The sequence below is a fragment of the Syngnathoides biaculeatus genome, chromosome 7 (assembly GCF_019802595.1).
Source record: "Syngnathoides biaculeatus isolate LvHL_M chromosome 7, ASM1980259v1, whole genome shotgun sequence".
Taxonomy (NCBI): Eukaryota; Metazoa; Chordata; class Actinopteri; order Syngnathiformes; family Syngnathidae; genus Syngnathoides; species Syngnathoides biaculeatus.
Genome location: NC_084646.1, coordinates 1,345,883 through 1,373,276, shown reverse-complemented (window position 1 = coordinate 1,373,276; position 27,394 = coordinate 1,345,883). Strand labels below are relative to the sequence as shown.

The following is a 27,394-nucleotide window of genomic DNA, read 5'->3' as shown; positions in this document are numbered from 1 at the left end:
TTTCCTCTGACTCCTAACTGTCTTTGGCTGTCTGATGACATTTCTTCAAACCTGTGTGCCACAGTGTTGCGTGCCAGGCAGACTTTGGCAAACTCTTGCTGCTTCTCAGTACAGATTATCTTGACCATAGTCCTCATGCAGTCTTTGATAAATTCACCATTAGTGAAAGGTTTGCAATGCTTTGCGATCAGCACTGCTTCCTCGTAACTAGCCTTTGTAGCAATCTCATTTGACTCTCGAGCTCTTGGAAAATATTGCTGCTGTGAAATTAGACTAGCTTGAAGTTGCTTCAGTTTTCTCACTGCGTTCCTTCCCTGTGATCTTGTTGTATACGTCACAATGTCTTCTTTGGTAATGTCGCTTGACATTAAACTTTTTAAAAACAGCCACCGTCTCTTTGCAAATTATGCAGACACAGTTGCGTATTTCAGTGACGAAATAGTCCAATTTCCACCCATCCTTGAAGCGTCAGCCCTCGCAGTCAACTTTCCTTTTTTTGTTGATTGTTGCCGTTTCAGAAAATTGGGGACAAAGAGGAACTGCATTTATTGTGTAACCTACGCCATATGCAGCTAACAGGACTGCTGCCTCATGTATTAAGTCTATGTGGCGTTCAGACGTGGTTGATTTTATGACAAAGGCTGTGGGGAGAATAAAATTTGACCAAGGGCTGCATTTGCCCCCCCCCCCCCCCTGCCCGCACTTTGGAAATGGCTGCGGTTAATCATAAAATACTGTGAACAAGTTGGAAACGTGGGTAGGACTGAATGGAACGTTTTTTAAATGGTTTAGGTCTTACCTGGAGGAAAGGAGCTACTTTGTAACCATTGGAAGTACTAAATGTCAACAAATGACATATAATGAGTATTTGAACATCCTCCTATATTGCAATATCCCACTTAGAAATCATGGAGGGGTCTGAAATTTTCATCGTAGGTGCATGTTCACTGTGAGAGAGATAATCTAATAAGAAAAATCCAGAATTCAAAATGTACATTTTATTTATTTATTTATTTGTGTGATACAGCTGCAAATAAGTATTTGAGGACCTGAGAAAACCAATGTTAATATTTGGTACAGTACCCTTTCTTTGCAATTACAGAGGTCAAACGTTTCCTGTAGTTGTTCACCAGGTTTGCACACACTGCAGGAGGGATTTTGGCACACTCCTCCACACAGATCTTCTCAAGATCAGACAGGTTTCTGGGTTGTCACTGAGAAACACGGAGTTTCAGCTCCCTCCAAAGATTTTCCATTGGGTTTAGGTCTGGAGACTGGCGAGGCCAAGCCAGAACCTTGATATACTTCTTACGGAGCCACTCCTTGGTTTTCCTGGCTGTGTGGTTCGGGTCATTGTCATGTGGAAAGACTCAGCCACGACCCATCTTCAATGCTCTGACTGAGAGAAAGAGATTGTTCCCCAAAGTCTCACGATACATGGCCGCGGTCATACTCTCCTGAATACAGTGCAGTTGTCCTGTCCCATGTGCAGAAAAACACCCCCAAAGCATGATGCTTACACTCCCATGCTTCACTGTAGGGATCGTGTGCCTGGGATAGAACTCATCATTTGTCTTCCTCCAAACAAGGTTAGTGGAATTATGACTAAAAAGTTCCATTTTGGTGTCATCTGCCCATAAAACTTTCTCCCATGATATATATCATCCAAATGGCCATTGGCAAATTTAAGACGGGCCTTGACATTTGCTGGTTTAAGCAGGGGAACCTTCCGTGCCGCGCATGATTTCAAACCATGACGTCTTAATGTATCACCAACCTTGGAAATGGTGGTCCCAACTCTTTTCAGGTCATTGACCAAGTCCTGTCGTGTAGACCTAGGCTGATTCCTCACCTTTATAAAGATTATAGAGACCCCACGAGGTGATATATTGCACAGGGCTTCACTCCGATTGAGCTTGACCGTCATGTTTAGCTTCTTCCATTTTCTCATGATTGCTCCAACATTGGAACTTTTTTCACCAAGCTGCTTCGCAATTTCTCCGTAGCTCTTTTCAGTGGATTTGTACAATTTTGTCTCTGGTGTCTTTGGACAGGTCTTTGGTCTTGGCCATGTTACAAGTTTGAGTCTTACTGATTGTATGGGGTGGACAGGTGTCTTTATGCTTGTAACGACCCAACACAGGTGCATCTGATTCAGGATAATACATGGAGTGGAGGTGGACTTTTAAAGACGGACAAACGGGTCTTTGAGGGTCAGAATTCTAGCTGATAGACAGGTGTTCAAATACTTATTTGCAGTTGTGTCGCACAAATAAATCGTTAAAAATATCATACTTGGTAATTTCTGGATTTTTCTTTTTAGATTCACTCTCTCACAATGGACATGCACCAACGATGAAAATTTTAGACCCCTCCATGATTTCTAAGTGGGAGAACTTGCAATATGGCAGGGTGTTCAAATAATTTTCTTCACTGTATTTAGTCAATTTTATTGTTTTTTCACGTTTTAAATGTTTAAATGTTGTATTTAAATACTTTTGATCATGTGAAGCACATTGTGTCATAAATCAGCGGCACGGGGGCGGACCCAAACGCAGGACTCCAGCACGAAAGCATGATGTTGAGCGTGGGTTTATTCCATGTCCGGGTCTCACACACTGTAGAAGTCCAACAAGGCAGAGGCACAAAAATGCTAGGCTAGAAATGAGGTCCAAGGCCAAGCCCAGGGTTCCCACGGGGCGATTCTGGTGGACGTCCTCAAGGAGGATCCCAAAGGCATAGCAGGAACCAAACAGGAACAGGTGACTGGTCCGGTCGAAGACCTCCCAGGATGTGGTTGCGAGCCAGTAGCTGCCGCGGGTAGGTCGATGCTCAGACATGGACGTGAGGCGGCTGTGGATAGGTCGCTATTGAGACGTGGTCATCAGGCGGCCAAGGATTGGTTGCCATCAAAGCGTGGTCATCAGGCATCCGGGAATCTGTTGCTGTCGAAACAGGCGCAGAACGTGGCTGAGGATTGGTCACCATCGAGACGTAGTTATCAGGCAGACAAGGATTGATCGCCATTTATGCATGGTCATTAGGCGGCCAAGGATTGGTCGCCACTGAGGCATGGTCATCAGATGGCCGGGAATCAGTCACCGCCAAAACAGGAGTGGAAGTTGGCCGGGAATCAGTCGCCACCAAGGCGTGTTAATCAGGAGGCTTGCTGCCGAAACGGAAGCGTAAGGTGGCTGAGCATCAGTCGCTATCAAGACATGACATGGTCATCAGGCGGCCAGGGATCGGTCACCATCGAGGTGTGTTCATCAGCGTCCGAGAAATGGTCGCTGCTGAAACAGGAACGTGAGGTGACCGCGGACGGGTTGCTACCGGGACAGGAACGTGAAGTGGCCATGGTCATCAGCCGGCCGAGGATTGGACGCTGACGAGTTGAGGACGTGTTCATCGGGTGGCCGACGATCAGTCGCCGCTCAAGCGTGGTCGTGAGGCGGCCGAGGATCAGTCGCCAACTGAGTGTGAACGTGGTCATCGGGCGGCCGAGGATCAGTTGCCGACGAAGTGTGAACGTGGTCATCAAGCGGCTGAGGATTGGTAGCCGCTAAAGCGTTGTCATGAGGTTGCTTAAGATCAGTCCTCAACAAAGCATGAATGTGGTCATCGGGCGGCTGAGGATCGGTCGCTGCTGAACCGTTGGCGTCGGGCGGGCGAGGATTTGTAGCCGATGAGGCGTGGACATGGTCATCTGGCGCCCGAGAATTGGTAGCCGACGAAGCGTGAACGTGGTCATTGGGCGGATGAGGAATGGTAGCCGACGAAGCGTGAACGTGGTCATCAGACGGTCGAGGATTGGTAGACGACAAGGTGTGGACATGAATCTGTCACCGACGAGGCGTGGACATGGTCATCGGGCAGCTGAGGATCGCAGGCAGCACTGCCCAGGGCAGTGGCTTGGCCATGCACATTATACATTGAGTTACCTTGTGTATAAAATGTGCTATACAAATTAATTTGCTTTGCTTATAGTCATCTGCTACATATAACTGTGTGCCACCTGAATAGCTATGATAGTTAAAATCATAATTTGTGGAAAATTTGATCCAAGGGTGGCGTATACTGTACAAGTGGAACATGGGTCCATGAACTGACGCTTGACCCTATATGTCATTGTCAGTTTTTGAGATTGAGTACTTCCAATGGTTGCAGAGTAGCTCCTTTCCTCCAGGTAGGACCCGAACTATTTAAGGACTGTTCCATTTAGTCTTTAGCTGTATATTGTGATTACCATACTCCATTCATATTTTTATGGACACTGGTTTGTGCAAAGGTTACTCCGTGACCTCTGAAGTCAAGTGCCATATTGTAACTGCATGTTGCTGTAACCGGACAATTTGATGGTGGTTTCCGAGTAACTTTTCAGCTACAGTTTGGGTCATTTGTGTGACAGCTCAATTCTGTAATGCCTAATATGCGTCCATCTGTTTTCTTCGCCACTTATCCTCACGAGGGTCGCGGGGAGTGCCAGAGCCTATCCAAGCTGTCAACGGGCAGGAGGCGGGCTACACCCTGAACTGATTGCCAGCCAATCGCAGGGCACATGGAGACAGACAACAGCCACACTCACAATCACACCTAAGGGCAATTTAGAGTCTCCAATTAATGCTCGTCTTTGGGATGTGGGAGGAAACCGGAGTCCCTGGAGAAAACCAACCCAAACACGGGGAGCAAACAAGCAAAATCCACACAAGCAAACTCCACACAGGCAGGGCTGGGATTTGAAACAGAACTGTGAGGCAAACAGTTGCTCCACCGTGCTGTCCAAATTTGCGTCCAGTTGAAATAATATAGTTGTGAATAGAATACTATACCAATTTTAAAGGACAAACAGAAATAATTTGGACAGTCCTTGCATTTTTAATTATAACTCCATTCACAAATCTTGTACTTTAATTGATGTAAAACTATTCTACGTACTGTTTGTTACATTTTGTTTGCTGCTGAATGCTTGGTCAGGTCATCATTTTAATTAAGACCTCAGTCTCAACCTGTGTTTTACCTGGTTAAGGGTTTTAACCCTGATACAATAGTTATAAATTCATATTTTTTAGTTTTTCTCAGTTCCATGGAGTCATCACTCATTTCAAGATTGGGGCCCTATGTATGAACATCATCGAACATGAGCTCAAGAGATACGACCTCTGGCAAGATGAGCTCCAAAGGAAGAGGAAGGCCTATATCCTTTTTAAATGAAGTAGTCATTAATCATCCATCCATCAATTTTCTTCGCCGCTTATCCTCACGAGGGTCGTGCGGAGTTCTAGAGCCTGTCCCAGCTGTCAATGGGCAGGAGGCAGGAGGCAGGATACACCCTGAACTGGTTGCCAGCCAATCGCAGGGCACATGGAGACAAACAGCCACACTCACAATCACACCTAGGGGCAATTTAGACTGTCCAATTATTGTTGCATGTTTTTGGAATGTGGGAGGACACCGGAGTGCCTGGGGGAAACCCACACAGGCACGGGGAGAACATGCAAACTCCACACAGACGGGTCAGGGTTTGAACCCAGGACCTCAGAACTGTGAGGCCAAGGCTTTACCAGCTGAGCTACCGTGCCGTCATTAATCATTCTCTTGAAAATATTTTTTTAATGAAGCATTTAATGGTAGTAGTTTTTACATTTACAGTATATTATTTTTCCTTGACTGGTTTCACATGAAGAATTCTCAGAGAACCAAAATCTGAGGAAAGAGCATGAGAAGTCCCTAAAAAAGTATCAAAGCCTTCTGACTAAACAGGAGCAGCTTCTTCGAGGTAATGTATTTTTGTCACACACATGATTACATTTCTGTTGTGAGAGAAAACGTGTACGGAGACACACACACACACACACACACACACACGGATGGGCAGAAGCAACCACTATTTTTGGATTGCTCGCAAAATAATGGTTATAATGGTAGCTGCAAACACATTTTATGAACATCATTGTGTTTGCATTGAAATAGTATTAGACAAGTGGGGGAAAACAACCATAACATCATGTCCATTTTCATCGATATCTTTCTGAAGGTGTTGATGCAAATTGCCTTCCACTCACTCCACCACGACTGTTCATTTGGCCTGTGGTCTTTGGTTTTGGTTGATTTGGGTTACTGTATTCTCCGAGTGTTACATTAAGATGATGCATCCTGTCTTTATCTGTGAATTGCAATGGGATGGGGCGATTTCATCCTGTTTTTGTGACCACCTAATTTCCAGGTTTGCTGATGCTCCTTGGTGCCATGTGTGATTATTTTTACTTTTGTGAGGACACCTCAAGGTGTTTATGCCCATAGACTCCTGTATACTGGATGAGTAGAAGGAAGCTAGTATCACCAAAATTAAAAGAGCAATGTTGGAGAAAGTAGAAGCCAATTTACATCAATGCCGTCAGAATTACATCAATAAAAATGGCCACCACATGATAAATGTTTTCCAAACTTCATTTTGTCAAATCTCATTTCAATATAAACACATTGTCAATAGAATTTGTTTGCAGCTACCATTTTTAATTTTATTTTTCAAAAATATTTGTCTTTTCTGCCCCTTCCTTTATCTTTGGTAAGAAAAAAAGTGAAAACTCAATTACAGTGAAGTTGGGATGTTGTGTTAAATAAATAAAAACAGAATGCAATGATTTGCAATTTATGTTCATCCTATATTTCATTGAATGCACTACAATCACAAGCTATTTAATGTTCAAACTAATGAACTTTTGTTTTTAGCCAGTAATCATCCGTCCATCTTCTACCGGGGGGCACTAGCATGAGCAGCGACACCCAGATTTCCCTCTCCCCAGACACTTCATCAAGCTCTTCCAGGGGGATCCCAAGGCATTCCCAGGGCAGTCAAGAGACATCTCTCCAGCATGTCCTGGGTTGTCCCCTGGGTCTATTTCCGATGAAACGTGCCCGGAGCACCTCACCAGGGAGGCATCCAAATTAGATGCCCCAGCCACCTCTTCTGGCTCCATTAAATTTGGAGGAGCATCGGCTCTATTCTGAGCCCCTCCTGGATGACCAAGCTTCTCACTCAATCTCTAAGGGAGAGCCCAGACACCCTGCGAAGAAAACTCATGTCAGCCGCTTGTATCTGGGATCTAGTTCTTTTGGTCATGACCGACACCTTGTCAGGGTCGATTGGTAAATAGAGAGCTTCGCGTTTTGCCTTAGCTCCTTCATTACCACAACGGACCGATACAATGTCCATATCATTGCAGACGCTGCACCAATCCGCCTGTCGATCTTGTGTTCCATTCTTCCCTCACTCATAAACAAGACCCCAAGACACTTGAACTCCTCCACTTGGCGCAGGATCTCATCCCCGAACTGGAGAGGGCATGCCAGCCTTTTCCAAATTGGGACCATGGTCTCAGATTTGGATGTGCTGATTCTCATTCCAGCCACTTCATACTATGCTGCGAACCCCTTCAATAAGAGTTGGAGATCACGGCTTGATGAAGCCAACAGAACCACATCATCTGCAAAGAGAAGAGATGCAATACTGAGTCCACCAAACTGGACCCGCCCTATGCTTCGGGTGCACCTACAAATTCTGTCTATTAAAATTTATGAACGGAACAAATAATCATTTACTTGGAATTTTATGGCTGCAAAAGAGAAAGTTGAGGAACACTCACCAAACACCTGTTTGGAATATTCCACAGATGAAGAGGCTAATTGGGAACGGGTGGGTCTTTGGGTATCAAAGGAGCTTCACCGAATTGGTCAGTTATTCACAAGCAAAGATGGGGTGAGGTTCACCTTTTTCTGAACAATTACGTGAGCAAATAGTATAACAGTTTAAGGACAAGGTTCCTCAATGTACGGTTGCAAGGAATTTATACATTTCATCATCAATGGCCCATGACATCATCAAAGGTTTCAGAGAATATGGAGAAATTACTGGATGTACTGTAAGTAACATGGCCGAAAAACAACATTGAATACCTGTTACCTTTGATCTCAGCTGATACTGCATCAAAAACTGACATCAATGTGTAAAGGATAGCATCACATGGGGGCAGTAAACTTGAGAAAACCAATGACAGTAAATGCAGTTTAGCGTTACATCAGTAAGTGCAACTTAAAACTTTACAATGTAAACCAAAAGCCATTTATCAACAACATGCAGAGACCCCGCTGGCTACTCTAGGCCCGAGATTATCTAAAATGGCTGGATAAAAAGTGTTCTGTGGTCCGACGAGGCCACATTTCAAATTGTTTTTGAAAATTGTGGACATAGTGTGCTCCAGGCCAAAGAGGATAAGAACCATCCAGACTGTAATGGACGCAAAGTTCAAATTCGAGCATCTATGATAGCATGGGGCTCTGTTAATGCCAATGGCATGGGTAATTTACACATCTGTGAAGCCACCATTAATGCTGAAAGGTACATACAGGTTTGGGAGAAACATATGCTGCCATCAATGCAATGGCTTTTTCAATGGCACCCCTGCTTATTTCAGCAAGACAATGCCAAATCAAATTCTGCACGTGTTATAACACCATTGCTTCATTGTAAAATAGAACTACAGTGGCCTGTCTGCAGTCCAGACCTGTCTCCCATTTAAAATGTGGTGCATTATGAAGTATAAAATATGATGATGAAGACCCCAGACTGTTGATCAGCTGAATCTGTTTGTATAGTGAAGAAAATAAGTATTTGAACACCCTGCTATATTGCAAGTTCTTCCACTTTGGCCATGTTACAAGTTTGAGTCCTACTGATTCTATGGGGTGGACAGGTGTCTTTCTGCAGGCAACAACCTCACACAGGGACATCTGATTCAGGATAATACATGGAGTGGAGGTGGACTTTTAAAGGCAGACTAACAGGTCTTTGAGGGTCCGAATTCTAGCTGATAGACAGGTGTTCAAATACTCATTTGCAGCTGTATCACACAAATAAATCGTTAAAAAAATCATACATTGTGATTTCTAGATTTTTTTTCTCACAGTGGGCATGTACCTACGATGAAAATGTCAGATCCCTCCATGCTATCTAAGTGGGAGAACTTGCGATACAGCAGGGTGTTCAAATATTTATTTTCTTCACTGTGCATCAAGACAGAACAGGAAACAATTCCACCTACAAAGCTTCAACAATTGCAGTCCTCAGCTCCCAAATGTTTATTGAATGTTGTTAATAGAAAAGTTGATGGAACATTAAATATCTTGTCTTTCTATTGTATCCAATTAATAATAGGCTAAACGTGATATGGAAATAGTCATATTCTGTTTTTATGTTTAACAACATCCCAACTTCATTGGAATTGGGTCTGTATGTAAACCCATGGGATTTCTTAAATTGCTGCATAAATTAGAACAAAAATACTTTGCTTCAACTAACAACAATACGTTTTCACAGTTTTTAAATTTGAAAATAAACATTCACAGGACAGGGAGGAACAGTAACCAAGTAACTTAGTGAACCTTTAAGCGACGGATTCTCTAAGAGCTTAGCAGAGTCAGTTGTGAGCCTACTTGAGACAGCCCAGAGTCCAATCAATGGTACAAGATTGGACTCATGGCTAACACACAACGGATTAGAATACCATATTTTTCACACATAAAGTACACCGGATTGTAAAGCGCAGTCTCAATTATAGGATCTATTTCTGTACTTAACATTTACAAAGGGGCACACTGTATAGATAGGGCACATTCTTTGGGCAACTGAAGCATGGCAGAGAAATCATCACAATATGGCAGTGCTTCAATGGAAAAAATAATTAATGTTTATAAAGATATCTGTCCAACAGTTAAACCTCAAGAGAGAATGGGTGTTGCAAAAGGGCTGATATAAAACACCAAAGCAAATCATCAGAATGGCTTATTGCACTTATTACTTCAGGGTAGCATAAGCAAATGAGCCTGATGTTACTCAATACTGACACTGACCCAAGGGGAAAAAATGATATTTAAAAGCTTTCACATTTGCCTTATTTCAAATCTTTATCTCGATTTTAAATATTTTTCATACTTTAAAAGGGTGTTTCATTGAATACAGTTACTCTTCAATAAATTAATATATTTATCATATTTTAGTGAGAGGACATACTTACATTTTTTTTTTTTTTAAAGATACTCCTATTATGGATCACTGTAAAGTTGTCCTTTTCCATGTAAGTTTGTCTCCTGCATCCTCCTCTCTTGTACCAACATCCCTCATGTCTTACCTCACTACATCTATCAACTTTCTCTTTGGTCACAAGCTTTTGCTTGGGAGCTCTGTCCTCATCGTCCTTTAACCAATATACTATCTCCTCTGGATGTGTCCAAAGCAGCAAAGTCTACTCTCTAACCTTGGCTATCTCTCTAAAGAGCTAATTTCTAATTTTATCCAACCTGGTCACTCCTCATAAGAACCTCAACACCTTCATTTGCACCACCTCCAGCTCTGCTTCCTGTTGCCTCTTAAGTGCCACTGTCTCCAATTCTTATATCATGGCTGGTAAACTTTGTCCGAGCCGAGACTCTTCTGTCACATGATACAGCTTACACCTTCCTCCAAACGTTACACCCTGCTTGGATGAATTTTTTCACTTCCTTACCGCATGCACCATTGCTCATGACTGTTGCCCCCAAGTAATTAAGGTCCTCCACCCAAGCTATCTCTTCTCTTTGTTGCCTCACTTCCCCCCTCACCTCTCATTTATACATTTATACTCTGTCCTACTTTGACTTATATTCATTCCTCTCTTTTCTACCACCTTTCTGAATGTTCCTCCACCTGGTCCTTGCTTCCACTGCAGATCATAATGTCGTCTGCAAACTTCATGGTCCACGCGGACTCTTATTACCTCATCTTTCAGCTTATCCATCACTACTGCAAACTGTAAGAGGCTTAGGGCTGATCCCTGATGCAGTACCACCTTCACTTTAAACTCCTCTGTCACACCAACAGCACACCTTACTACTCTTCTGGTGCCCTCCTACATATCCCGTACTATTCTACTTTTCTGGTACTCCAGACTTCCGCATGTATTACGACAGTTCCTCTCTGAGTTCCTGTCATGAACTTTCTCTAGATTTACAAAGACACAATGTAGCTCCTTCTGACCTCCTATGTACTTCTCCATCAACACCCTAAAGGCAAATAATCCATGTCGTTTTTGGACTACACATGAAACCATATTGCTGTACTGAGTCTCCCCTCCCCTACTCATTCCCAAAACTTTGTGTGGCTCATCAACTTTGTTACTCTGTAGTTCCCAGAGATCTACACATCACCCTTGTTCTTAGAAATGGGCACTAGCACACTTGATTCTTCAGGCATCTTTTCACCTGTTAGAATTTTTTTGAACAAGCTGGTCAAAAACTCCATAGCCACTTCTCCCAGATGATTACATGCCTCCATTGGAATGTCATTAGGACTAACTGCTTTTCCGTTAGTACATTTCTAACTTCCCTTTTAATAATCATTGCTACATCCTGACCCTACATACATGATCTCTTCTCTTTTCTCTCTGATTTTCCTCATTCAATAACTCCAACGGGACAGTGGAATAGTTGGAAAGCGTTGGCCACACAGTTCTGAGGTCCATGGTTCAATCCTGTCCCCGCCTGTGTGGACTTTGCATTTTCTCCCCATGTCTGCGTGGGTTTTCTCCGGGCACTCCGGTTTCCTCCCACACCCCTAAATCATGCAACATTAATTGAACACTATAAAAATTGCCCTTAGGTGTGATTGTGAGTGCGGTTGTTTGTCTCAATGTGCCCTGCGATTGAGTGTCAACCAGTTCAGGGTGTACTCTGCCTCCTGCCTGTTGACAGCTGGGATAGGCTCCAGCACTCCTGCGATCCTTGTGAGGATGAACACCAACTATTCTTTTCATCTCTCCAGCACACTGCTAGCACCAGTGAACAAATTTCCATCTAAACACTTAATCACCCTAATCTACCGCACATCCTTTCCATCTCTTTCCCTTTGTCTGGCCAACCTGTATACATCTTTTTCCCCTTCTTTAGTGTCCAACCTAGCATACATCACATCTCTTGTTTGACCTTTGCTACTTCTTACCATAACCTACGTCATATCTCAAATGTGTTCCCTTTTACTCCCATTGGTCCTCTTTGTCCCACTTCTTCTTAGGTTATCTCTTTCCTTGTATTTTCCAATTTCTGGAAACGTAACACCTCTTCTTAGCGATCCTCTTTTCTTGTATTATTTCCTGTATTTTGAGGTTCCACCATTCTCCCTCCTCCCTTTCCTACCAGAAATACACCAAGTAAACTCATGCCCGTCTCTATGATCACCTTGTCTGTCGTGGTTCAGTTTTTTGGAAGCTCTTGCTGTCCTCCGATAACCTTTCTTACTTCTTCCTGAAAAGTTGCACAACACTATTCCTTTGTGAGCTGCCTTTGTCTTCATCATCTTCCTCGCCAACACCATCATCTTCATCATCTTACACACCACCATCCTATGCTGTCTAGCCACACTCTCCCCTCCCACTACATGACAATCAGTAACCTCCTATAGATTTCATAACCTAGACAAGCTGTAATTCATCTGCGTGTTTCTACTCTTGTTGGTCACCCTATTTTCCTGTTTCCTTCACCAACATGTCCATTCAAATTGCACCATTCTTAATTCTCACTCTTCCACAATTTTTCTTTCACCTCTATGTCACATCCTTACTGTGGGGCATAGCCACGCATCACATTATACATAACACCCTCATTTCAAGTTACCCTTTCTGTTACTCCTTTCACCTTCAAGACATTCTTAGTTTCCTTTAAAGCAAGGTTTGGGAACCTTTCGATTGCGAGAGTCATATATGCCAAATATTTTAAAATGTAATTTCACAAGAGCCATACAATATTTTAAAAACTAAATACAGGTGTATTTGTGCATTTATGTAAGGCCAACACTTTTAGAGTACAATAGGTCTCTGAATTATTTTAAATAACATTGTTGTAATGTTGCTAACCAATGATGACAAAACTACGTCTTACTATTAATGCAACTTCTGGAGCTGCATGGTTTTTTTGGTGGCTTCGGAGTCTGTTTCATACGTTGTTATATTAAGCTTCATGCAGACATTGAGACTTCCATCCGTGAATCGTGAACGTAATAAAATTTGATTTGCCATAAAGTTGTCAAAATGTTTATTGACAACATCAAGACCGAATGCTTTGGCATACTTCCCATCTGTGAATGGCTTTCCATTTATTACAATTGCTAAAGCGCCAGCAAAGCTATCTGAATTCTGTCCACCTTGTTGGGTCCAAACACGGAGTTGTTGTTGATCAACTTTGACTCTGGAAAGTAGCTCTTGACATGCTTTCTTCCTCCTGCCCCCGCAGGATATTTAAATGCAAACTTAGTATGTCACTTTATGTTTCAGTATTTCATAGTTGCAATTTTGTCATTATAATTTAGACACACACAATCTGCGTTTGACCCTTCTGCACATGCGCACATTGACTGCCATATTGGACAGCAAACTACGCCTACCCTACTAGGACAAACTGTCACTGCCGCATTTGCGTTGTGACAGAAATGACATGTATAGTATGTTGTTATGAAGCTTCTGCAAGCCATATGCAACCATCAAACAAGCCAGATATGGCTCGCGAACCATACATTCCCAAACCCTGCTTTAAGGTAACCTCTGGTTCATTTGTCTTCCCTACTACACCATAGAAAAGCAATTTGAACCCTACCCATAAACTTCTAGCCTTACTACCTTTCTATCTGCGCTCCTGGACGCAGTATATATCAGCATTTCTCCTAATCATCAGGTCAACCAATTCCCAAGATATTTCTGTCATAGTCCTAACATTCAAAGTTTCCACGGTCAGGTCTTGGCTTTGTGCGTTTCTCTTCTCTTTTTGCCAAAAACCCAGATTCCACCTCTGTTTTCGACCCAGAGCAGCTGAATCTCTGCTGGCACCCTCCAGGTGAAAGGGGCGAGTGGCAGACATTGTTAGCCTGGCCACGGCTGATTCGGGATGGAATTCTTTGGATGAACGCCCATATTTGTTTAGCAACGTTTTAAGCCAGATGCCCTTCCTCATGCAACCGTCTACATTCATCTGGGTTTGGGAATGACCTACAGTATGCACTGATTCTCCATTAAGCTTGCAGATGACTATCAATATGATTTATCTGCTGGAAAACTCATTAGGGACATGAGCCTTACACAGTGGCATAATTCAAAATGCCATCGATGCACTGTGCTTTTACAAAAGCTTCCTCTGAAGTGCCCAAGAGGAAGAGGACAATGATGATGATCAGTGAAAAAGTAAAACTTTTGGTTATGATCAAAGCCTGCAGAAGTTTCTTTTGTGGCATGCCATTATAGCGTGAATGAATCCATGCTGTGTGACATAAAGAAGAATGTGGCTAACATCCGTAAAACAGATTCAATAACTTTTAATAAGGAAGCGAAACGTGTGGGACTCTGCAAAATAAGACGATTGTTCGATTGGAACCTGCATTAGCTTTGTGGATAGGGGAATGCAGAAAAACAACCCAGTGACGATGATGAAGAGGCTTATAAAAGTACTGACAAATCTCAAGCTTCAAGGATTGATTCACCCCCTCGAGGATGAGGCTTTTCAGCAAGCAATGGTTGGTTTGAAAGATTTGAAAAGTTTTGCGGCCTCAGAAGTGTGCCTCTGTATGGTGAGTCTTCCTCTGCAAACAACAATGCTGCTCATCGTTATGGTGAGGAATTTTGCACAAGACATTGACGACAATATGGTATGAGCTGTCAAGTTTAGCCATTGTTGGGGGGGGGCAGGAGGAACTCAAGCTACCAAGGTAGGTTCCTGCAGTTTAAAAGATCCAATTCATGTGATCAAACTATATTCTTGAACAATTTATACAGAAATTGAACAAGCACCAAAGGGTTCACATACATTTTCTTTCCACTGTGTGTAACCAGCCTTTTATACATTTTTTTAGCCTGCCTACTTGAGTGTGTTTTATATTGTTCCTGGTTACCCTTGTTAATTACAATGGAAATTGCATGAATATTAACTATTTCTGTTTGTCTGCAGTTTCTTTGTGTCTGTTGTTGAACCTCGCTGAAGACACTCACACAGAACTAAAGATGCGGAACAAAAATATAGTTAACATCCTTGTAAAGATTCTAGACCGAAAGGATGAAGAGCTTCTTTTAGTTGTCGTCTCATTCCTCAAGAAACTTTCCATCTTCATGGAGAACAAGAATGACATGGTGAGAGATCAAAATGATAGTAAATACAGGGTGTCCCAAAAAATATATACACATTTTACATATTTGTAAATTCTTTAACATGTTAAAACTCTTGAATTATTATAAGCACCAAGTTTACAATTATTTAAAGTGTCTAGACTTTTTTTTAGGACACCCTATATATAGTGTACATGATTAGTTGTGGGGATGGTGCCAGACTGGTAAGCACATCAGCTTCAGAGTTCTGAGGTTTCAGATTCAATCTGGCCTTCTATTGTGACTTTTGCATTTTCTCTTAGTAGGTTTTCTCCAGGTATTCCGGTTTCCTCCCAAATTTCAAAAACATACATGTCGGGTTAATTGAAGACAATAAACTGTAAATGTGAGTGCAAATGGTTGTTTTATACTGTACAGTAGGTGCCTTTTGAGTGATTGATGACCAGTTTAGGGTGTACTCTGCCTCTCATCAACAGTCTGTTGAGCTCGGCGCCAGCACACCCACAACCTTAGCTAGGATAAGGGGTTCGGAAAATAGATGGATGATGAGTTGTTGATACATCCATCCATCCATTTTCTGAGCCACTTATCCTCACGAGGGTCATGGGAGTGCCAGAGCCAATCCCAGCTATCATCGGGCAGGAGGCAGGGTACACCCTGAACTGGTTCCCAGAGACAGACAACAGTTGCATTCACAATCACACTTAGAGGCAATTTAGAGTTTCCAATTAATGCATGTTTTTGGGATATTTGAGGAAACTAGAGTGCCCCAAGACAACCCACGCAGGCACGGTGAGAACATGCAAACTGCACATAGGCGGGAACTGTAGTCCTCAGAATTGTGAGGCCAACGCTTTACAGCTGCGCCATCGTTCCGCCAGTTGTATTAATTAATGCATACAGTTGTATCAAGTTATATTTTATCTAAGGTTGTATGTCGTGTACATTTGTCCATTGTTCATAGGTTCAAGTATTCGCAGTGGAGAAGCTGGCTCTGCTGGTTCCATGTGAGCATGAAGACCTACTGAGCACTACATTACGCCTTCTACTCAACCTTTCATTTGACACTGCTCTGCGCAACCAGATGGTTGAGGCTGGACTAATTGCCAAACTATCCTCAATCCTCGGTAATCTGTCTGAAAACTCACTTGTGATTGTATGCCAGTGGAAGAATTACAAACCTCAGACAGGTTTTATAGAGCTTGTTAAAACTAAAACAGTTAATTTAAATTTTATTAAATTTGTATTCTCATCATTGAGCATAAATGACTAGGAATACCATTTGTGTACTCGGGAAACAAAGAATAAAACAATACTCCAGTACTTCACACAGCTGACTTTAATGCACCCATTGCGGAATCAATTCCTGACTATTGTCCATCCATCCATCCATCCATCCATCCATCCATTTTCTTTGCTGCTTGTCCTCACAATGGTCACGAGAGTGCTAGAGCCTATCCCAGCTTTCAATGGGCAGGAGGCAGGGTACACCCTGAACTGGTTGCCAGCCAATCGCAGGGCACATAGAGACAAACAGCCACACTCACTATCACACCTAAGGGCATTTTAGAGTGTCGAATTAATGTTGCATGTTTTTGGGATGTTGGAGGAAAAGGGAGTGCCTGGAGAAAAGCCACACAGGCATGGTGAGAACATGCAAACTCCACACAAGGAGGGACAGGATTGAACCCGGCTCCCCAGAACTGTGAGACAAACGCTTTCCAGCTGCTCCACCGTCCCGTCATGTATTATGACATCCTGATGAATTAAAAAAAATAGTCTGCAGTCGTGAGAGGACGAGATGTAATGCGTTCTTGTATAAATACTTGAAATTTTCCAGTTAACATTGCAAAAGATACTATCACGTCCTTGCTGTCCGGAATGCTTCACAGGCTGCTGTGAACCGCCCCAATGAGAGCTGGAGATAACTGCTTGATAAAGCCATGAGAACCACATTGTCAGCCAAAATTAGAGATGGAATACTGAAGTCATCATACTGGAGCTCCTCTGTGCTGAGAAGTTCTGTCCATAAAAATTATGAAGAGAATCGGCGACAAAGGGTAGCCTTGGTGGTGTCTAGACCTCACCGAAAGCGAATCAATCACACTTACTGCCAGCAATGCGGACCAAACTCTGACACCAGTCATATATGAACTGAACAGTCTGTATCAGTGGGTTCGGTACACCATAGTCCCGAAGCAATGCCACAGGACTCACTGAGGGACAAGATTGAATGCCTCCTTCTAGTCCACAAAACACATGTAGACTGTTTGAGCGAACTCCCATGCACCCTTGAGGACCCTGCTAACGTTATAGAGCTAATCTACTGTTCCATAGCCAGGATGAAAGTTATATGGCTCCTCCTGAATCTGAGATTCAACTTCTGACTGACCCTTCTCTCCAGTACGAGTCAATAGACCTTACCAGGGAGGCTGAGGAGTGTGATCCCACTATAGTTCAAACACACACCTCCCTCTTCCTAAAGAGGAGGACCACCACTCCAGCTTTCCAATCCAGAGGCATTGTCCTGAATGTCCATACAATGTTGCGGAGGCGTGTCAATTAGGACAGCTTCAACATGTCATCCAACCTCGGAGCCTTGCCAATGAGGAGCTTTTGATGGTGCACTGCTTGCCCCCCGAGACACAGGATGGTAGGCTACAACTTCCTTGAAGCCATCAAGAGGTCTTACACCATAGCCTCACCAACTCCCCCCATGCTCAAGTTTTTGCTTCAGTGACCAGCAATGTTGCATAACGCTTTGCCAGGTTGTAGCCATCAGCTGCCTCAGGAATCCCACTAGCCAGAAAGGCCCGATAGAACTTGGCTGCTTGATGGCATCCTTCACCATTAGTGTTCACCAATGAGGTCAGGGGTTGCCACAGAGAGACGCCCTTACCAACTTTACGGCCACAGCTCTGGTCAGCCACCTGTTGTTGCCTGCATGTTCCCCCACCAGGTGGTGATGAGTTGACGCAAGTCCGTTATACCACCACAAAGTCGATCATTAAAGTGCGGCCTTGGGTGTCCTGGATAGCCTTATTTATGCCTTAGCATGGTGTTCATGGCGGACAATAATGAGCACAGAAGTCCATTAACAGAACACCACCATGTTCCTCTCATTCAAACCCTTCGACTTCTCACTGTCATGTTGCCCACATTAGCATTGAAGTCCCCCAGCAGAATGGTGGATTCCCCAGAGGTGGCACTCTCCAGCACCCCTCTTAGGTCTCCAAAAAGGGTGGTTATTCTGAACACTTCTTTGGTGCATAGACACAAACAATCAGGATCTGTGCCCCACCCGAATGCTGATTAGTCTACCCTCTCGTGCATCAGGGTCAACCTCAATGTATAGGCACCGAGTCCCAGGGGGAAATAATTATACCCACACTTGGCTGTGCACCTCTCACCTTAGGTATCTGCAGAATGGAAGCAAATCCAACCCCTCTCAAGAGGATTGGTACCAGCCCAACTATATCAAGGCAGAATTTCTCAAAACCCGTACAGCAGATCGGGCTCCTTCACTTCTCTTCCCTCAAAATATTCCTATTCTATTGTTGTGATCAGCTTGCGGTACAAAACAATCTTGGAGACAGCCAATTTAGCATGTTAAATAAACGGGCTTTTGAACAGTAAAATGTTTTGCAAAGTAGCATTCGTAAAGAAATAATCTACTTACAGTTTAGGAAATCATTGATTCCTAACTGATTTTGTAAATCTACTCACTGACAATGACACAAGCAGAATATACACTGACAAAAATAAGTATTTGAACACCCTGCTATATTGCAAGTTCTCCCACTTGAAAATCATGGAGGGGTCTGAAATTTTCATCGTAGGTGCATGTCCTCTGTGAGAGAGATAACCTAAAGAGAAAAATTCAGAAATCACAATGTATGATTTTTTTTAAACAATTTATGTGATACAGCTGCAAATAAGTATTTCAACACCTGTCTATCAGATAGAATTATGACCCTCAAAGACCTGTTAGTCCGCCTTTAAAAGTCCACCTTTAGTCCATTTATTATCCTGAATCAGATGCACCTGTGTGAGGTCGTTAGCTGCATAAAGACATCTGTCCACCCCATCGTACAATCAGTAAGACTCAAGCTTGTAACATGGCCAAGACCAAAGAGCTGTCTAAAGACCCCAGAGACAACATTGTACAACTCCACACGGCTGAAAAGGGCTACGGAGAAATTCCCAAGTGGCTTGGTGAAAAAAGGTCCACTGTTGGAGCAATGATTAGAAAAGGGAAGAAGCTAAACACGACGGTCAATCACAATCAGAGCAGAGCCCCATGCAAGATATCACCTCGTGGGATCAATGATGAAAGGTGAGGAATCAGCCCAGGTCTACACGACAGGCCTTGGTTAATGACCTAAAAAGACCTAGGACCACCGTTTGCAAGGTGGCTGTTGGTAATACACTAAGACGTCATGGCTTTAAATCATGCATGGCACGGAAGGTTCCCTTGCTTAAACCAGCACATGTCAAGGCCTGTCTTAAGTTTTCCAATGGCCATTCGGATGATACAGTGGAGGCATGGGAGAAGGTTTTATAGTCAGATGAGACCAAAATGGAACTCTTTGGTCAGAATTCCACTTATCTTGTTTGAAGGAAGACAAATGATGAGTTCTATCCCAAGTACACCATCTAAACTGTGAAGCATGGGAATGGTAGCATCATGCTTTGGGGGTGTTTTTCTGCATATGGGACCGGACGACTGCACTGTATTCAGGAGAGTATGACCGGGGCCATGTATTGTGAGATTTTGGGGAACAACCTCTCTCAGTCATGGCATTGAAGATGGGTAGTGGCTGGGTCTTTCAATATGTCAATGACCCGAAGCACACAGCCAGAAGAACCAAGGAGTGGCTCTATAAGAAGCATATCAAGGTTCTGGCGTGGCTTAGCCAGTCTCTAGGCCTAAACCCAGCAGAAAATCTTTGGAGGGAGCTGAAACTGTGTTTCTCAGCGACAGCCCAGAAACCTGTCTGAGGTAGACAAGTGTGGAGGAGTGGGCCAAAATCCCACCTGCAGTGTGTGCAAACCTGATAGTGCATTAACTACAGGAAACGTTTCACCTCTATAATTGGAAACAAGGGCTACTGTACGCAATATTAATATTGATTTTCTCTCGTGTTCAAATACTTATTTGCAGCTGTATCACACAAATAAATCGTTAAATCATATATTGTGATTTCTGGATTTTTCTTTTTAGATTATCTCTCTCACAGTGGACATGCACCATTGATGATAATTTCAGACCCCTCCATGATTTCTAAGTGGGAGAACTTGTAATATAGCGGGGTGTTCAAATACTTATTTTCTTCACTGTAAATGTACAGGTTAGTCCGAATTCTGCAAAGAAGGATTGTGAGAAGGTGATGTGGTCAGATGAGACAAAATTTGAGCTGTTTGGAATCAATTTGACTCACCCTGTTTGGAGGAAGAGGAATTCACTCTATGACCTCAAGAAACCACGCCCACACTCAAGTATGGAGGTGGAAGCAGAATGGTTTGTAGGTGTTTCTCTGCAAAGAGGACAGGTCAACTTAACAGCATCAAAGAAACTATAGATTGAGTTTTGGACCATAAAATCCTGGGTGACAACCTTATTATCTCAGCTAAAAAGTTTCATATGGGTCATGGATGGGCCATCCATCACTACGATGATGTAAAACAATCAAGGAAATGAAAGACTGTCTTAAGAAGCAGCACATTAAGGTCATGGAGTTGCCTAGCCATTCATCCAGACCTAAATCCCATGGAAAATCTGTGGAGGGATCTGAAGCTTGAAGTTGCAAAAGTACAGGCTTGAAACATTGAGTTTTTGAAGAGTATCTGCAAAGAGGAGTGGTCCAAAATTCCTCCTGTGATGTGTAAACTACAAGAAAACATCTAACCTATGTACTGGCCAACAAGGAGTTCTCCACAAAGTGCTAAGTCATGTTTTCATAAGGAGTCAAATACTTATTTCCCTCAATGAATTGCAACATAATTTTTTTTATTTTGGGTTTTTGTAGATTTTTTATATAATCTGTTTCACGCGGTTGTAATACACCTATCATTAAAATGATAGACTGGTCATGTCTTTGCCAGTGGGTATTCTGATAAATCACTGAAAGATCAAATATTTATTTGCTCCATCTGAAATGAATTATTATTCACCATCTCTGGTACATTCTAAAACTTGCCAGACTGATAAAGTGCCTGTTCATGAGAAAGGAACACATACCTTTCCGACAGCAGAGAGGATACTGCAACATGTATTTCAACCTCAGGAGGCCTTAAAATTCTCATATTGAAAGAACAAATAGTCATTCAATGAAAATGTTTTGAGAGAAACATATTTAAATACAATGTAAGCCTAAAGTTCAATAAAGATGCTATGGTTTTAGTTCTGTGGTGTATGTTTACTTCATGAGGCCCCATAGCTCAGTGGTTAGAGCACTGGTTTGGTAAACCAAGGGTTGTGGGTTCGTATCCCACTGAGGCCTCCACTCCCTGAGAAGGGTTGCGTCAGGAAGGGCATCCGGCGTAAAAATTGTGCCAAATATATATATGCGTTCATCTGAGATGACACGCTGTGGCACCCCGAAAGGGACAAGCCGAAAGAAACACACAGGTGTATGTTTACTTCATATACAAATATATCAATATTTACACAAAGACAAAACAAAAAAATTCAGGATGGAGAGCATTTAAATCTTCCTTCTCAGAAGCCGTCTATAAGCAGTATAGACTTGAAAATAAGTACACTCTACAGAATGGGACTTTGTTTGAACAAGCATCAACTGGACAAATGCTGCTTCTAGCAGGAACAATAATAATGTAAAAACAAATGTTAATTTTGATAAATCTGAATGTAAATGGCAAAAAGCTGGGCTGATTTGGAGCTGTTAATCGTAATTTTTAAAATAGCTCTTATACATGTGGAAAATCCAGTCACTGCCGTTACTGTTGCCTGAATTGGAGATAGGCAACCTCAGGTACCCATGGGTTCAGACAGCTGGGAATAAATCCTGGATGGACTGCAGAGGATGTTATGGATAATTTGCCATTTTCTGGTGAATATGTTCACTGTCATGGCAACAAAAACTTTCTTCTGTTGTTTCCATGGGTATGCAGCATTTACATGGAAACCTTTGGATGTAATTAATTTTTTTTTTTTAAATGTGTTCACATTCACAAAGTTCGACAGCTCAAAGACCCATATCAGTCCAGTACACAAAACCATCCACCCCATTTACACTTCTATTTGAAGCATTTATTCCCTAAACAAAACCACAAGATACTGGTTTACAGCTTTCAGTGTAAAGTTTATCGCTTTTGATCAAGACATCTTGGGAAAATTGTGACTAAAATGGGGATGGACGCGTCTAGGTATTGTCTGGTTATGGCATCAGTTTACCACGTGAAATTATAGTTTTGGTGAAGCAAATTATGACCAGCTATTGCTCTATAATTAAGGTGACAACTTTTGAAACGGATTTCCTTATTAAATTCTTATTTGTGAAAATATACCAACTTAGACTAAATATACGCTGTTTGCATGATTTTAAAACAAGACCGAAAACTTCATATATTCATTCAGGATAGTGAAGCCATTTCTATTTAGCGATTTATGGCTAGAAATAAATAAATAAATAAGGGGTTAGGGTTAGGGTTACCCTAACCCTAACCCTAACCCTGCTGCTCTATGACGTCACAAGCCAGTGCAATTGGTTTGCTGATTGCAAGTCTGAATAAATGCAGAGGGTTGCATCAGGAAGGGCATTCGGCATAAAACTATGCCAAACAAATATGAGCGTTCATCTAAAGAATACCACACCTGATGGTTTGTGGCCCGGGTAAACAACGGCCTTCCCCAGCACCGTTAACCTGCAGGGCGTTGGTGGAAATTCAGCTACTGTGGGTTGAAGACAAAGAAGCGGAGGAAAGCGGATTCGTCGGCAGAAGAAAAAGAGAAATGCACAGAGCCTACAACTCAGGGTAGGGACTTTGAATGTTGGGACTATGACAGGAAATTCTTGGGAGTTGGTTGACATGATGATTAGGAGATAGGTTGATATACTGTGCACCCGAGAGAGCAGGTGGAAAGGTAGTAAGGCGAGAAGTTTAGGAGCAGGGTTTAAATGATTTTAACATAGAGTAGATGAGAAGAGAAATGGAGTAGGGGTTAATTTAAAGGAAGAGCTGGCGAAGAATCTCTTGGAGGTGAAAAGAGTATCAGATCAAGTGTTTGATGCAGAAATTTAAAATTGAGGCTATGTATAATAAAGCAAATTTATGTGTATAGCACATTTCATACACAAGGGAACTCAATATGCTTGACATGATTAAAAGTATTTGAAAATAGAGAGATGCAACATTGATAATGGAATAAATCTAATGTGATTAGTGGCTATGCTCCACAGGTAGGATGTGACTTAGTTGAGAGAAATTCTGGAGGGAACTGTATAAAGTAATTCTGAACATCGCAGACAAAGAGAGAGTTGTGATTGGTGCAGATTGTAAAGGATATGTTGGTGAAGGAAACGGGTAATGAAGAAGTGATGGGTAAGTAAGGCACCCAGAACAGGAACTTTGGGGGACGGATGGTGGCGGACTTTGCAAAAAGGATGGAAATGGCAGTAGTGAACACTTTTTTCCAGAAAAGGCAGGAACATAGAGTGACCTACATGAGCAGAGGTCGAACCGCCCAGGTGGATTATATTTTACTCAGACGATATAATCTGAAGGTTACTGACTGTAAGGTAGGTAGGGGAGAGTGTGGCTCGACAGCATATGATGGTGGTGGGTAGGAAGATTATGAAGACAAAGGTAGAGCAGGGAGCCATGTGGTGGAAGCTGAGAAAGCAAGAATGTTGTGCGGCCTATTGGAAAGAGGTGAGACAGGGTCTCGATGGAGAGGAGGAGCTCCCGGAAGACTGGACTATTACAGCCAAGATGATCAGAGAGACAGCCAGGAGAGTACTTGGTGTACCGTCCGGTAGGAAACGGGAGAAGAAGACTTGGTGGCGCAACCCCAAAATACAGGAAGTCATACAAAGAAAGAAATTAGAAAAGAAGTGGGACACTAAGAGGACTGAGGAGAGGTGAAAGTAATACATTGACATGCGACGTAGGGCAAAGGTAGAGGTGGCAAAGGATAAATAAGAGACACATGATGACATGTACACCAGGTTGGACACAAAAGGAGAAAAGTATCTACAGGCTGGCCAGACAGAAGGATATAGAAGGGAAGGATGTGCAGAAGGTAAGGGTGATTAAGGATAGAGATGGCAATGTGTTGACTTGTGCTAGTGGTCTGCGAAAGACATGGAAAGAATATTTTGACAAGTTGATGAATGAAGAAATTGAGAGAGAAGGAAGGGTGGAAGAGGCAAGTGTGAAAGACCAAAGAAGTGGCAATGATGAGTAAGGGGGACGTTATGCACTGAAGAGGATGAAAAATGGAAAAGGCAGTTGGTCCTGATGACATAACCGTGGAGCTATGAAAGCAATTTGGAGAGGTGGCTGTGGAGTTTTTGACCAACTTGATTCTAACAGGTGAGAAGATACATGAAGAATGGAGGAAAAGTGTGCCAGTCCCCATTTTCAAGAACAAAGATGATTTGCAGGCTGTGGGAACTATAGAGGAATAAATTTGTTTAGCCACACAATGAAGTTATGGGAAAGAGTAGTGGAGGTTAGAGACGGGACAGGAGTTAGTATCTGCAAGCAACAGATTGGTTTCATGCCTAGAAGATGGATTATTTGGCTTGAGGATGCTTGTGGAAGAGTACAGAGAAGGTCAGAAAGAGCTACATTGTGTACTTGTGGATCTAGAGAAAGCCTGTAACAGAGAACCAAGAGAGGAACTGTGGTACTGCATGCGTAAGTCTGGTGTGACGGAGAAATGTTCGAACAGAACAGGAAATGAATGAGGGCAACAAAACGTGTAAAACTATTTCAAAGCTGCCTTTAGTTCCAACTAGCAACAGTGACATGGAAAGACCCAGAAATTATTTTGCCACATTAATCAGGCAATCAAGTGGACCAAAAAAATTATCGCCCAATAAGCTTTCTCTGAATGATTTTTAACGTCTTTGCAAAAATCTTGGACAAATTGAATTCATACTCAATGAAACACAGCAGATAAAACAAGCAGACTTTTGTAGTGGCGGCACGGTGGAGTAGCTGGAAAGCGTTGGCCTCATAGTTCTGAGGATCCAGGTTCCGACCCTTCCTGTGTGGAGTTTGCATGTTCTACCCGTGCCCGCATGGGTTTTCTCCGGGCACTCCGGTTTCCTCCCACATCCCAAAAACATACAACATTAATTCGACATTCTAAATTGCCCCGGGGTGTGATTGTAAGTGCAGCTGTCTGTCATGATTTCTGAGTAGGAGAACTTGCAAACCTTGGTTTTTGAACGTCTCTCTTTTCGTACAAATCAGTTTTCGAATGAAAATCAGTATTCGAACGCCCCAACCAGCTGAGCCACGATGATTTGTTATTGTGCTTTCGAACGCACCCCAGAAAAAAACGGAAACGATGTAACGCGTGGAACTGCGCCCAACCCAACCAGTTGACCCACACACTCCTCTGCACGCGGATGTGTCCCGGTAGTGACTTTTTTTCTTCCAATTGGGCAACATTAACCCCCAATCATGGCTCCAAAGAAGGCAAGTGGAACTGCTGGTGCTGAAAAAAGGAAAGTGGTGCGTAAAACTGTCGACTTCAAGAAGGATTTGATAGCCAAGCTTGAATCTGGTGTGCATGTTTCTGAGCTATCAAAGAAGTATGGCATGGCATAATCGACGATCAGCACCATCCTGAAACACAAGGATGCCCTCAAACCAAGTGATGTTGCTCAAGGAGCAACCGTTGTGACCAAGCAGAGGCCACAGATCTTGGAGGAAGTCGAAAAGTTGCTTCTTATTTTCGTGAATGTGTAGCAGTTAGCTTGGCGAGGAAGGGAGGAGATGTCGTCTGAGGCTGAAGGATGTCTCAAGTGCAGACATTAAAGCTATCTGCGCGAAATGGAACAATATCCATAATTTTGTAGAACACCATCACCGTAACAAAGCAGAATGTTGCAGAGCACTGCAAAATTTCAATGACGTTATGAACCACTTCAGGAAGGTGCTAAAAAGACAGCAGAAACAGTCTACATTAGATTCTTTCTTTGTTAAAAATGGGAAAGTCATCCCCACCGAAGACATTTGAAACATTTGTTTTGCATTGCTTTTTTTTTTTTATTCCATTAACCCTACCTCTAGTTGCAAGTTAAATTTCCTGTACGTTCCGTACTTTATGTGCAAATAAACAATTTGTCTGGTTCCCCCCATTATTGCTTGTTTCAAGTTATTCTGCTCTTTTGATTAAAAAAAAAAAAAAAAAAAAAAGTTGACAAGCCATGGGACCAAGTCGCTACAGATACAGCAATGCACTCCCAGCCTTGCATACGCTACTGCTAAGCATACATTTGAATTAAAAAAATATATACATTTCTTCAATGATTTCATGATATAAAATATTTAAACAATACATATTTCTAATATGCAGTTTATTAAGACTAAAAGCAAAAAAAAAAACTAACACTTTTTTAGGTTTGGAACAAAAAAATATATATTTTTTTTAAAGCTTTTTTTTTTTAGGTTTGGAACAATGCAGCCCTTTGGGGGCACAAACCAGTGCAATCTGTAGGCCAGTCCCAAGCCCGGATAAATGCAGAGGGTTGCGTCAGGAAGGGCATCCGGCGTAAAAACTGTGCCAAACAAATATGAGCGTTCATCTAAAGAATCCCAAACCGGATTGGTCATGGCCCGGGTTAACAACGCCCGCCCCCGGCGCTGCTAACCTCCAGGGCGTCGGTGGAAATTCAGCTACTGTGGGTCGAAGACAAAGAAGAGGAGGAAACCGGATCCATCGTCAGAAGAAAAAGAGGAATGCACAGAGCCTACAACTGAGTGTAGGGACTTTGAATGTTGGGACTATGACAGGAAAAGCTCAGGAGTTGGTTGACATGATGATTAGGAGAAAGGTTGATATTCTGTGCATCCAAGAGAGCAGGTGGAAAGGTAGTAAGGCTAGAAGTTTGGGAGCAGGGTTTAAATTATTCTACCACGGAGTAGATGGGAAGAGAAATGGAGTAGGGGTTATTTTAAAAGAACAGCTGGTGAAGAATGTCTTGGAGGTGGAAAGAGTATCAGATCGAGTGATGAGACTAAAA

At 42.6% G+C, this 27,394-nt stretch overlaps 1 protein-coding gene across 7 annotated transcripts in view; it reads left to right on the top strand.

Annotated features, from left to right (window-relative positions):
- kifap3a (kinesin-associated protein 3a) overlaps window positions 1–27,394 on the top strand; it is a 206,669-nt gene that overhangs the window by 67,800 nt on the left and 111,475 nt on the right. For 6 of the 7 annotated variants that reach the window (XR_009795737.1, XR_009795738.1, XR_009795739.1 and 3 more), the window contains exons 7-10: window positions 5,070–5,196; window positions 5,680–5,776; window positions 15,016–15,194; window positions 16,135–16,297. Coding sequence is in view for 4 of the 7 variants with exons in the window: in XM_061825096.1 (XP_061681080.1) it covers window positions 5,070–5,196; window positions 5,680–5,776; window positions 15,016–15,194; window positions 16,135–16,297 (566 nt within the window). In the remaining 3 variants the exon portion in view is untranslated. The remainder of the gene's footprint in view (window positions 1–5,069; window positions 5,197–5,679; window positions 5,777–15,015; window positions 15,195–16,134; window positions 16,298–27,394) is intronic. The other variant, XM_061825097.1, reaches the window with a different exon arrangement.